Source organism: Erinaceus europaeus, chromosome 1 (genome assembly GCF_950295315.1).
Source record: "Erinaceus europaeus chromosome 1, mEriEur2.1, whole genome shotgun sequence".
NCBI classification, from domain to species: domain Eukaryota; kingdom Metazoa; phylum Chordata; class Mammalia; order Eulipotyphla; family Erinaceidae; genus Erinaceus; species Erinaceus europaeus.
The window spans coordinates 39,675,472-39,688,050 of record NC_080162.1 but is presented as its reverse complement, the minus strand read 5'-3'; the positions used below and the strand labels follow the sequence as shown (position 1 = coordinate 39,688,050).

At 47.1% G+C, this 12,579-nt stretch overlaps 1 protein-coding gene and 1 long non-coding RNA gene across 6 annotated transcripts in view; one reads left to right on the top strand and one right to left on the bottom strand.

Annotated features, from left to right (window-relative positions):
- LOC132536726 (uncharacterized) overlaps positions 1–2,247 on the bottom strand; it is a 32,291-nt gene extending 30,044 nt beyond the window's left edge. For all 3 annotated transcript variants that reach the window (XR_009548222.1, XR_009548220.1, XR_009548219.1), the window contains exon 1: positions 2,052–2,247. This is a non-coding gene — a long non-coding RNA (uncharacterized LOC132536726). The remainder of the gene's footprint in view (positions 1–2,051) is intronic.
- TFAP2C (transcription factor AP-2 gamma) lies at positions 1,480–11,195 on the top strand. Of its 3 annotated transcripts, XM_060184925.1 has the most exons (8): positions 2,585–2,722; positions 3,034–3,218; positions 3,451–3,936; positions 4,076–4,127; positions 5,313–5,529; positions 6,274–6,392; positions 8,246–8,390; positions 9,610–11,195. In XM_060184925.1, the coding sequence occupies exons 2-8, from the start codon at positions 3,039–3,041 to the stop codon at positions 9,893–9,895; spliced, it is 1,485 nt and encodes a 494-aa protein (XP_060040908.1). In that variant the 5' UTR covers positions 2,585–2,722; positions 3,034–3,038; the 3' UTR covers positions 9,896–11,195. The 3 variants fall into 3 exon arrangements, with proteins under 3 accessions (XP_007525204.1, XP_060040908.1, XP_060040901.1); XM_007525142.2 differs by lacking the exons at positions 2,585–2,722; positions 3,034–3,218 and adding an exon at positions 1,480–1,781; XM_060184918.1 differs by lacking the exon at positions 2,585–2,722 and having other exon boundaries at positions 2,902–3,218.
- The last annotated feature ends 1,384 nt before the right edge of the window (positions 11,196–12,579 follow it).

Genomic DNA, 12,579 nt, shown 5'->3' with positions numbered 1-12,579 from the left:
TACTTTGCAGTGCACAGCCCCGCAGACGTTTGAAAAAGCGCCCAGTGGTTTTGCTTCCAGGTTTTGTTCTCACCTGATGAGAATATCACCTCGGATCAGTCTACTCTCTAAGGCGAGAGGGAGCATGTTTCTCTTGGAGAACTCCTATTTTTATTTTGGTTTATTTTATTTTAGGCCGTTCTGGGTCTAAAGAAATTGTCAAGAACAGGCTAGAGAAGCAGGAAGACGGTGGATACAAATCATCCAACGTCCACTTCAGGCCCGGCCCCATGTACAAATTAGGTATTGACTACTGCAAAATCAGGTTTGAAATCACATAGAAATCGTGCTCTTCTCTGACCCGCTCAGAATGTTTTACTTCACCTCAAGGAACCAGTTGAGACGTCCCAGAATCAGCAACTTTCTCCTTGCAGTGGAAAGGCTTACTTACAGTAATTGGGCCAATGAATTTCGTTTACTTTTTTTTTTTTTAATGTTCTGTGCGTTGCTTTAAATTTGGGTGATAAATATTCTACATAGTGGAGCAAAAGGCAGCGTTTATATCGAAGTATAGTTTTCTGCTTCCAGCTGAGTACTCAAGTCTTGAGGGTCCCTCCCTGTCCCTGGACCTTCTCTACGCCCTCCCTCACCACGTCCCCCCCACCTTTCTTGGGCGTGTGGGTAGTGTTTCATCCAGCTGCAATATTCCCACATAAGTGCAGACTTCTGTACACATGGCCTATTGGAGGCAGCTGTCAACCTGGCGCTGGGCAATGCGCAGGACTCAGTGGGTTTGGCCAGGGCCAGGATGCCCCTGGCCTCAGTCAGCCATAGAGGTGTGGCTTCTGGTGATGGTGTCGCGATGCCTGACCTAGGCTAGGCTTTGGGGTCCGCAGGGCAGTCAGTCCATCCGGTGGAGGAGTTTGGGGCGGACTACCTAAAAAGTCTCCCCCTCCATCCTCTAGGGGATCGGATAGCACTGTGCCCACGGGGCAGGGTGTGTGTGTGTGTGTGTATCTGCGCGCACTTTCGAAGCGACTGAGACTCCAGTTGCTTGATCCCACCTTGAACTTAACTCTAAGCAGAGCAGGTGGCGTAAAGACCCCAAGTATCCAGAACCCCCGAAAGCCGGCTAACTTCCAAGACCTGGTCGCTGTAGGAGTGGGTGGGTCAGTGGAGTTGCTGTCGACGGAAAGGGGGCGGGGAGGCTCTTAGATGGTTGGGTCCCCAGCTCTGCTTGTCTCAGGTGTGGAGGGGGCAGGACTGAAAAGTGGTGGGGTGGAGGGACCCAGGCCTGGCTGGTCCGCGGCTGTGGGCAAGGTACCGCCCACTTGGATCTTCTGCCTGCCTCCAGCTGCAGGTCTGGGCGCCGCTCCGGGTCTGGGCGCGGGGCGGAGCTAGGCAGGGACTGGCTGGGGGCCGCCCCGCCCAGCGGCGGGGCCTGGGTGCCGGCCCCGGGGAGGAGTTATGATAATTTCCTTCTCATTAAGCGTCCAGGTCCCGCGGCTATCGCCGGGACATTCAGTGCGGGCGCGGCTTCCCCGGTCCCCGGCAGCGGCTACTCCACCCGCGGCGGCAGCATCTACACTGGCAGGGCCGCCGATGCGCGTCCAGTGACCCGGGCATCGGAGACCGCACGCGGCGGGGGCGGCGGCTGACGCCCGGCCACCGTGACCCCGATTTTGGATTTACCGCTTGGGGGGTGGGGGGAGCCTGGATTTAACTGGCGCCTGTTTTGGGGGACGCCCGACGCCATGTTGTGGAAAATAACCGATAATGTCAAGTATGAAGAGGACTGCGAGGTGAGCTGGCCATGGGGGCGCGGCCCCACCCCACCCCCCGCTCGAGCACAGCCCAGGAGGCGGGGGCCGCCCGCCGGGCCGACGTGGGGCGGAGAGCGCAGGGGCAGCCAGGAGCACCCGCCGCTGCCCCTCGATGCGACGCTCTCCCCCCCCATGTCCGGAACCCCTCTCCCGCGCGCCCCTTTTTCTGAGCCGGGCCTTTTCCTAAATAATTAGCCCTTGGGAACAGGGCCCGGGAAGAGAATGGCAAATCCCACTTACAGAGCTTACCGGTGGGTTTATTGCGAAGCCAAAACAGTCCTTCCCGGTTTTCTCGGAAGAGCGCCCGGTCTACCAGCCTTAGACGTGGCCTTTAGGCACCGAAGCTTAGTCCAGAGGGGGGTCAAGGAGGCCCGGCCGGCGACACCTTGACGAAGTCTCCTTAGAGGCGGGCTTGTCAACCTGCCCCGCTACCTCTTCGGGGAGCCGAGAAAACAACAAGTTTGGCTTTCACGAGAAGTGGGGGCTGGGGAAGGGGTGGGAGGTGGGGGAGCTGAGGCCAGATGGGGCCGTAAGCGCTGCCGAGTGCTCCAGCCTGTCCGACAGGTTGAGCTAGAGTTTCGGAGAGTGGGAGGGAGAGAGGCGGCGAGCGGGAAGAGGAAGAAGACGCAGGCGACGGGGAGGCGCGCTCAGGGGCGCGGAGAGGCGAACCGCCACAGGAGGGGGGCGCGGGAGCGCACCGCATCTCCGGGACCTGGAGGGTCGCCCCTCGGGTTTGCGGGCCCGGGCACTTCCGCTAGGGGGCGCCGGCGCCAAGTCTCCTTCCCCGCTATACCTACCCGCTGTGACCCCGGCGTCTCGAGGAGCTAGCGAGCTTTAGAAATTAACTCTGACCGCGGTAGGGGGTGAGGTGGGGGTGGGGTCGAGGCGACTTGCTTAGGACGGCTTCCCTATTTTCCGGGGTACGGAATATTTACTCTCTCTTGACCCCGATTTGTGGGGGATGCTGACCGCGGCCGGAGGCATGGTCCTCACTCCTAGTCCCTGGCTCAAGCCTCAGAGCTGCAGCCCGGGCCGCGTCGTGCTCCTGTGTCCCGAGGCGCACGGGTGGCGCTGGGTGCTGGTTCCTACTTAAGGAGCGACATTTGCCCGGAGGGCTTTAGCCTTAGGGCGTGGAAGGGAGGGTCCGTAGGGTGGGGGAAGAGATTCAACTTCCGCGGCCGCGTATTTTATCCGCGCCCGTCGTCTCTTCGCCTTCTTTCGCCCTGCGAAGCTGGCATGTGCGGTTTGGAAAGCAGGCGTGAGCCTCCAGGCATGAGCAGCGTGTCGACTTTCTCCAACTCGGGCCCCAGGCGCTCCGGGCTCCAGGCCTGGGGTTCAGACCTGACCTCCGGTAGCGCCGCCGGCGTAACTGCACCCAGAACTTCGCCGCCGGGCTTTGAGCAAGAGCACCCCCAGGTCTTTCTTTGAGCTATTTTCCGATTCCCACCCTTGGGGCTCGCTCTTTACAACGAAATCCCCAGGGAGCCTGACTCCAGGGCGCCCTCCAGCCGAAGGGCAGGTCCTCCGGGTCTGATGCTGGCGGGGTGTGGCGAACCCCCCCCCCTCCCCAGCAAGGCCGCCGCGCGCAGCATCCAGTTCGCAGTAGCGGGGTTTCGCACTAACGGGGGTCTGTTTCTCTCTCTCCCAGGATCGCCACGACGCGGGCAGCAATGGGAACCCGCGCCTCCCCCACCTCTCGTCGGCCGGACAGCACCTCTACAGCCCCGCGCCGCCCCTCTCCCACACTGGAGTCGCAGAATATCAGCCGCCACCCTACTTCCCGCCGCCCTTCCAGCAGCTGGCTTACACTCAGTCGGCGGATCCCTACTCGCACCTGGGGGAAGCCTACGCCGCGGCCATCAACCCCCTGCACCAGCCCGCGCCCACCGGCAGCCAACAGCAAGCCTGGCCCGGCCGCCAGGGCCAGGAGGGGGCCGGCCTGCCCTCGCACCACGGGCGCCCGGCCGGCCTGATCCCCCACCTCTCCGGGATGGAGGGAGGTGCCATGGGCACCCGCAGGGACGCTTACCGCCGCACCGATCTGCTGTTGCCACACGCACATGCCCTGGACGCCGCGGGCCTGGCGGAGAATTTGGGGCTCCACGAAATGGCACACCAGATGGAGGAGGTGCAGGTGAGCAGCACCTGAGCTCTCGCCCCAGGGATGCTGAACGTTTTGGTCTCTTCACAGTCTCTCCTAGCTCCCGATCCGTACCCCCACCCCCCATCAGGCCTACCTCCCCTCAATTTGAAAATATTTGTTTCTTTCCCAGAATGTCGAAGATCAACATCTGCTGCTTCACGACCAGACTGTTATTCGCAAAGGTGGGTGGTGAATGCGCGCGCTTTTTCTTCCCTTGCCTCACAATCTGTACTCATGTCTAAGCGTATTGTGAAGTTTTCTTTTTTTTTTTTTTTAATTGTCAAGATTGGGAGCACATTTGGTGACCGGCTTAGGATATTTGTGGCAAAAATTACCAACGGGGAGTTTTGAAAGTTAGGTATTAGGTGTGAGACAGAGAAGGGCTCCTTCCTTTTTTTTTTCTTTTTCTTTTTCTTTTTTCTAGCCTTGAAAAAGATGCCGGTGGAACTCCCAGGAGCTGCCTCTTAATCTCAGAATCTGCTACTCGAATTTTTTCTTGGAATATTATGTCTTCAACTAGAGGGTGTTTTACAGTATTTGAGTTTTCCAGAAGTGAATCCGCAACGCGGTAAAAACAAACAGAAACCACAGTTGAGTGGTTCTGTGACAATTTGAATGAGTTGATGTGATTTCTGATATCAAACACGCCTGTGGTATGGATTCTTAATTTTGACCTGCAAGAACGTTTGAAAGCAATTTGGCCTACCAAAATATGCAGCCCTCCACTAACAAGGCAGGGTTTATACAGGAGGGGGAAAGGGATTTGGAAAATTGGATTACTTGGTGAGTGAGTGGCTCATGAAATTAAGTTACACAGTGAGGGGATTACCAGTCTGGCTGTTTTGGGAAGTGGAATACACTTAAATGTAGTTATGGTCTGTTGCTTTAAGTTAAACTGTTTGAAGTCAATAGGAAATAAAAGGATTTTAAAGAAAAGTTCAGAAAATAAGCTGAATCTCTCAGCAATGCCTACAAAATAGGTTTGTTTATATTTTATTTACTGTGATTGGATGCATTGAAAGGTTTTGGCAAAGGATCTGAATATATCCTGTGATTGTGGCTGTTTGTGGGGTGAGAAAAAAAATCACCATTTATTTAGTCTAGAAGGCTTTTGAAAACAAATGTTCTAATTAAGCAGATTTTAACAGTGGCTAGAAAATGAAAGCCCTCTGCACTTGGGATCTTGACTAATTAACTTGCCAAGGTGTTAACTTGTGAATTTCAGATTTGATTATATTTGAAGAATATTGCTTTAAAAAATCTACTGGCAGTTTTTTCTAATGGAAGCTCTTTCTGCTTTGGTTAGTGATTTTGAAATGGTTTCTTTCTGGGGTGTCCCGTCTTGACTGCTACTTTTTATATAACAGGTCCTATTTCAATGACTAAGAACCCCCTGAGCCACCCTTGTCAAAAGGAGCTGGTAGGGGCTGTGATGAATCCTAGTGAGGTCTTCTGCTCAGTCCCTGGAAGATTGTCCCTTCTGAGCTCCACATCTAAATACAAAGTGACAGTTGCTGAAGTCCAGAGGCGATTGTCCCCACCTGAATGCTTGAATGCCTCATTACTGGGAGGTGTCCTCAGAAGGTAAGTGGGCAGATATCCCAGGATCAGTGTTTGAAAAGTGGGTATTATAAAAGGACTGGGAAGGTATTTTTAACATTTATGTAACTTTTATACCTAACACTGCATTCTAATTGGCTTAGAGAGTTTTAATACATTTCTTCTCTTTTAGAAAAGTGCCAAATGTAGAAGCAAGTGCTAAAACAGCATTAACAAATTACCATTTGACTAGAGTTTGATTCCATGTATGAAGTGGCAGCAACATTATTGGGGGGGGCTAATTGTTCCCCCCCATGGGACATGGGGGTGTGGCAACTGCAGTTTTTTTCAAGTGAGAATTTTCTGCTCCAATACAATTTGCAATGTTCTGTGATTTTGTTTTTAAAAATGTTGGTGATAACAAGGACAGGCTTAGTTTTTACAGGGATTGATTTAACTAGGGCTAAAATACACGATGGTTTACATGAGCCATATAATGTAGATACTTGTTAATGATTCGGTATTGATAGTGGTACTTTAGGAATTTGGATTTTTTTTTGTTGTTGTTGTTGCTGCTTTGTTTTGCTTTCTAAGAATTTTTTTTTTTTTTTTTAATGAAAGATTCAGAGTATCACTCTGGCATTCGTGATGTCAGGGGATCTAACTAATTTAGGACCTCACATCTAAGAGTTCAATGTTTTCTCCACTGCCTCCACTCTCTGGGCTGTGGAATTCAGAGCTTTTGAAGTGACTTACTGAATAGCCACAGTCACTTTTTCTTTTACTCAGAGCCAAATCCAAAAATGGAGGCCGGTCCTTGCGGGAAAAGTTGGACAAGATTGGACTGAATCTTCCGGCTGGAAGACGGAAAGCTGCTCATGTCACTCTCCTGACTTCCCTAGTTGAAGGTGAGGGCATTTTACTAATTTATGTGTTCTAGTTTGTATTGTGTTGCTGTTGATACTTAAAGTAGAGAGGGGTGAAAAAGCATTTGAATTGTCAGTTCTTTACAGTAGTCACAGGAATTGATCATGTAGTGTTAATTTTTAAATAGATCTGGTTTTAGGTATTCTGGGTTTCTCCAGCTGTCTTTGTTTAAGACAAAAAAAAAGATTGACTTTCCCAGCCTAAGAACTCAGCACTCTAAATCATCAATACATCTAATTTAATAAGCCAGATTTTGAAAGGTGCAGTTGATCAGTTGGTACACTTAAAAATTGAGCAGAAGGGGTTAAATTGAATAGTAAAGGGTAGGCATGGGCCATTCATAGTAAGATTAAGTAGTATATATAGATGCCGATTATAATGATGCACACCTGAAATTTATAGCACCACATTGCACTGGTAATAAGAATCTGTTGCCTTATTGGTGGGCAGAAGTTCCATTTTTGTTGTTGTTGTTTGATTGTAACCAGAATATTGGGATTGTGGTCAGTGAAAAGCCCCTGTGTTTAATGGAACTGACATAGTTCACAAATCCTTTGTTCATTACTCCCTTTTCAAAAGAAAAAAAAAGTACTAAGGCCCATAAAGAAAACCCTTTCCCCAATCCTAAAATACCAAGAAATGACATTTCAATACATCCCCAACCTGGAAAGTAGCCAAAAACACAGTGTAGTCTTAGAAGGAGATGGGGACAAAGAAAAAGTGAAATGATAGATAATTAAGAACAAAAGGGGTGGGGGTGCTGTTGCTTCACATTAGAAAATGGGTTTGAACACTGAGGCTTAGCTAGCATCCTGGAACACTGTTCAATCAGTGGGCACTGGGCTTAGGGAGTCTCTGAGGGGTGGGCTCCTATGGCCAAACCATCTTTTGAATACTCTTTGCTCTAATGGCATCACCACCATGGTAAAAAGACTTGGCAGGATCCTGTTGTACCTTTTCTGTGGATGGCTTCAGAGGTCAGGGCAAGGAGAAAGGAGCTGCCTGTTAGCTGTTGATTGGAGAACAGCTATCCTTCTTGGAGAATGGTGGATTCGGCTAGTTTTTCTCGATAGCAAGGCAGAAGCTGTGTGCCAAAAACAGGTTCTCAGCTTCTGATCTAGTGAATCTAGGGAGAGAAGTGGTGAGGGAGGAAGTGCCTGCAACCCAGTATCTGGGGTTTGGACAGCTTTATTTCTGCCTGTACTAGGAACCTAGGAAAAGAGTACCTCTGGGGGTGGTGGTAGGAGGGGGGATATACTCTGGAGTAGCCATGATGGTAGGTAACATTTCCAGCTAGTAACATTCTAGAGACTTTGCTCCCTTCAGTAATGGGAGTACCTTGGTTTAAATTGGAAATTTTCACGTCAAAGACTTATTAGTTTCATAACAAGAAGTGATTGGTTTGCTCTGATCAAACATGCTCATTGCCTTATTTTTATCATTTTTTAATTTTATTTATTTTTGAGAGAGGCACACACAGAAACACCAGAGCACTGCTCAGCTCTGGCTTATGGTGGTGCATGCGGGTGGATTGAACCTGGGACTTTGGAGCCTCAGGCATGAGAGTCTGTTTGCATAACCATTATGCTATCTCCTCTGCCCTTTGCCTTAGTTTTTATACTTCCCCTTGATGATCTTGTTATTATCAAGAATAAAACTGCATGTTTTGATTATTGAAATTGCATTGAGGACTGATGAACATTGTTCAAGTACAAACATTTTGGGGCCTTTCTCTCATATGTTAATAAATTGAGTTAGAAACGGGGCGGGGGGGCAAGTTGCCAGTGGTGGCCACTAGCATTCTAAAGTCTGTTATCATTACGGATAATTCTAGGTGAGGCTGTTCATTTGGCTCGGGACTTTGCATATGTCTGTGAAACAGAATTTCCTAGTAAACCCGTGGCAGATTATTTAACCAGACCTCATCTTGGAGGCCGGAATGAGATGGCAACTAGGAAGAACATGTTGCTGGCCGCACAGTAAGTAAGACTTGAACTGGATAATTTTAGACGGACCTAGGGGACCTAGAAGTTTGAGGGTCAGCCATCCCTAATGCTCAAGAAAGAGTGCTGAGCAAAAAGAATATGCAAGGGAGCTTCTGTTACAAATGCAAAGGAATTCACTTTTTAGTATGATTTAGCAAAATGAAGGCATTACTCAATGAGTTTTATGAGCTTGCTTATTCAGCTGAAGTCAAGGTGTCCTTTATTTGTAAGTATTCAAAAATTTGTTAAACCCTTTGTTCATTTAATAGTGCCTTCTGATAAGGAGGCTATTTTATGAATGTTATGAGGTCTGTTGGATTTGTAGACTTGGCAAGTTAAATGTCTCAAAATACTTAATCCAACTGTAGAATTTCTAATAGAAACAAATCAATTCAATAGTAAGTTGATTATTAAATTATGGTCAATGAAGCAGAACCTGTTAAGTCAGGCAATATGAGGTGAAGGGAGAAAAGTAAGCCAGTCAGCATAAAAAGTGAGCTTGAGGGGGAAAAACATGTTTCTTGGAATTTTCCACATAAACTGGTATATATATATATATGTATATATATATATATATATATATATTTCCTTTTGTTGCCCTTGTTGCTTTATTGTTGTAGTTATTATTGTTATTGATGCCGTTGTTGTTGGACAGGACAGAGAGAAGAGGGGAAGACAGAGAGAGGGAGAGAAAGACACCTGTAGACCTGCTTCACCGCTTGTGAAGCGACTCCTTTGCAGGTGGGGAGCTGGGGGCTCGAACCGGGATCTTTTTGCTGGTCCTTGCACTTTGCACCCAGGTGTGCTTAACTTACTGCACTACCGCCCGACTCCCACATAAACTGGTCTTACTGGAACTAACCTGCAGGAAATAAGAGGCTGTCCTTTTTTGTCTCCTAGGGTAGAATCCTGATCCCACTTTTACCAGTCCAGCTGACCTTGGCCAATTGGCTGGGCTTAGCCCTATTATGTTTTCTAATTGCAGGGAGGATTAAGTGAGATAGTGTTTGAGCAGAACTCTGGGCCCTAGCACATAACAGGTGCTAAGTGCAGCAATTGGCAATTAGTGTTAATTATTAAATCCTGTTTCCTTGTCTAAAAGCCCACTATCCTGATTGTCTCCTAGGCTTCATTTTAGAGTTTGTCTTGTGCTTTCCCTATCAAGAGCTAGATTGAGCTTATATGCTTATATCTGTGCATTCACAATTCACAGGCAAGTGTGTAAGGAATTCACAGAGCTACTTGGTCAAGATCGAACACCCAATGGGAACAACAGGCTCCCTCCAGTCTTGGAGACGAACATCCAGAACTGCTTGTCTCATTTTAGCCTGATTACCCACGGCTTTGGCAGCCCAGCTATTTGTGCTGCAGTGTCCGCTGTGCAGAACTACATAAAAGAAGCCCTGATAGTCATAGACAAATCTTATATGAATCCTGGAGATCAGAGCCCAGCTGACTCAAGCAAAACTCTGGAGAAAATGGAGAAGCACCGGAAATGAAATGGGGGTTTAAAAAAAAAAAGACAAGAAGAGTGAAAAAGAAAAGGGACTCGGAAACTTTCTCCATCTGGACATACTTGGGACCCCTCTAGCCCAGGGGACATTTTTGTTACCCATCTCCCCATTAAAAAAAAAAAAGCCACCGCGGATCTCCAATTTCCTGGACTTCTTAGTTTCTCTAGCCGTGAAGTGTTGCCCTGACTCTGGACAAGTTATCAGAAGGTGACTAGTGCTGGGTCTTGACTCATTAAGCTTCTGTTTTACTTTATTATTTTTTAAAAACCCCATTCTTTTTTTTTTTTTTTTTTTTTTTGGAAAGTGGTGCTACAAGTTTTAGAATCTTTTAAATAAATTCCCTGGGCTAACAACAAAAATTCCACCTGGTTGTTGAAACGATCAACTGATGAGATGCAGATCAACTTTTTTTCAGTGTTAAAGGAAATAGTTGGCTTTTGTGTCCACTAAATATTTACCTTCAAAAAAGTATTTATCTAGCTTCTTCAGATACCAAATCCTGCATACAGTAAGAAGCAGAAATTTTGATTGCTTAGCAACTAGTTAATAGATGGTATTTGACACACTTTAAACTCCTTGTTCAAAGGGGGCTTTTGGGTTTTATGAAACTTGTAGAAACAAAGCCTGCTGATGATGATTATGTTTTCCCTTTTTTTTTTTTTTTACTTTGAAAGTTAACTCTTCAAATGGGAGAATCTTTGAAATGACATGTTCCTTTAAGGTACTGAAGCTTTATTTGTATATTTATTTCACATCATGGTGTTTTGAGTAAACTTGAAAAGGGTAGGCACGAAGCATTTTTTTTTTTGCTGGCTGTCACCCCCTCCCCCAGGTCCCAGAGGAGGCTCTGTATTTTGCAAAATAGTGTGTTGAGTGTACAGATTTTATTTATGCATAATTTAATGGGGTCTGTAAATACGGGTGTACTTCTTAAGACTTTTTGAGAAATGGGGTTTGATTTTAATATTAACTTTTAAAGGTGATGGGCTAATCTAAAAATACATCTTTAGGTTTTATTCATATGTACACAGGTACTAAGAATTAGGAGGCTCTTGGGTTCTGTTCTGGATGTAGGGGATGTTATTTAATTGAACTACTTTGTTCACAAAGCAGTAATTTTGTGTTTTGCTCCTATTGGGAAGAACTCGGAGATGAGTGTGTGGTGCTGTGCTTGTGGGTAAAATGGAGGTTTGGAAGTGAACTCCATGCCTACAAATGATCACAAAAGAATTGTGTATATGATACCTATACAATAAAAAAAAAATATTCTCGATAGAAGCTGTGACAGTCTGGTTATGACTTGATTCTTTTAATGTGTCTCTGAGACCAGTGGAATAGTGGCAGAGCAGATTTGTGGTTTGACTGCAGCTTAGTTATGGTGGTGTGCCAAAGGAAATCTGAAGTTTCATTTTTCTCTTCTTTGCAAGACTGCATAGTTGCCCCAGGTCTTGGAGTCATGCTTCTCAAATGCTTATAAAAACACCCTTCCCATCTTTAGAGATATAGGAAATGTCGGGAAGGACACTGTATTGACAACTAGCCCTCTTCATCTTTGGAAATGGGGGAATAGCATCTATGGCAAGACAGACTCATGGTTTTGTCTGTGGTGTATCACCTCCAGGTTTCTGCACTTTACTCAGGGAATGGAAGAACCAGGTGGGGTTTGCGAACTTGTTATGTGTTGCAGACATACTGGATGCCCTGCTGGTACTTGATTTCACATTGAAGTGACCTGGCAGATCTTCCAGGAAGTGATATGTTTATAGTTTGGCATGAGTGGCTGGGCTTCAAAGGGAAGTGTGAGCAAAAGGATTTTCCACATTGGATAAAGTCAGTGCTTCAGCTCCACTCTCATAATCCCTAATTCATAGCTCTCTACCAAATGTTCAGCAATTCCTGACTTAATGTTGGCATTGGATGTTATTAAGTAATTTAAACTCTGCCAACGTAGTACTTTGCTCTTGGCAGCCTGTCCTTGGCCACTGAATGTTCCCATTAAGTTGGATTTATCTGGTTGATATGTCAGGATCACAATTGCTTTGCTTTAGAGCAGTGAAAAAGGTCTTAGACTGGCAGTTATTTCTTAATCAAGATGAACGCCGGGTGTTTAAAAGGAAGTTATGGGGGAAAGGGCTGACAGAAAAAGGGGCTGTTTTCTTATCAGCATCTTAACTTGCTTTTGGACTGGAGGCTGGTTTTTAAGAGCTGTGCCAAATTGCAATGCAGACAATGTTCTGGAAACACCCCAAAGTCAATCAAGGATTGAAGTGATTCATGAGCCAGAGTTTAGGGCTGGCTTCCTTGCTGGTTGTCCTTCTCAATCCCACTAAGAAGTCCATGGGGTGGCCATAGGGTTTCCTGGGCCAGGTATACAATTTCTCAACACCTGAGCTTGCAACATGAGAAAGTCAAGTGCCCTTCTGGGGTCCTGTCTAGAATTTGCCTGCTTTCACATTTCCATCGAGCTCTAGTGTGTTTGTTGAAGCAGGGTATCCTAGTCTATGAGAAATGTCAGGGCCTGTTAGGGTTATGAGGCTATGAGCGCTGACAGTGTTTTCCTTCTCTCCCACACCCAGCACTGCACAACTGTAGCTTAGGGTGGTGTGGGGGGTTGTACCTGGAACTTTGGCATCTCGGGCATGAAAGTCTTTTACATAAACACCATGCTA

Coding starts and splice junctions, on each gene's coding strand:
- TFAP2C (XM_060184925.1), top strand. CDS start 3,039: ATGTGCGGTTTGGAAAGCAGGCGTGAGCCTCCAGGCATGAGCAGCGTG. Junction 4,128..5,312: donor CCAGACTGTTATTCGCAAAG/GTGGGTGGTGAA, acceptor TTTATATAACAG/GTCCTATTTCAATGACTAAG. Junction 6,393..8,245: donor CCTGACTTCCCTAGTTGAAG/GTGAGGGCATTT, acceptor GGATAATTCTAG/GTGAGGCTGTTCATTTGGCT.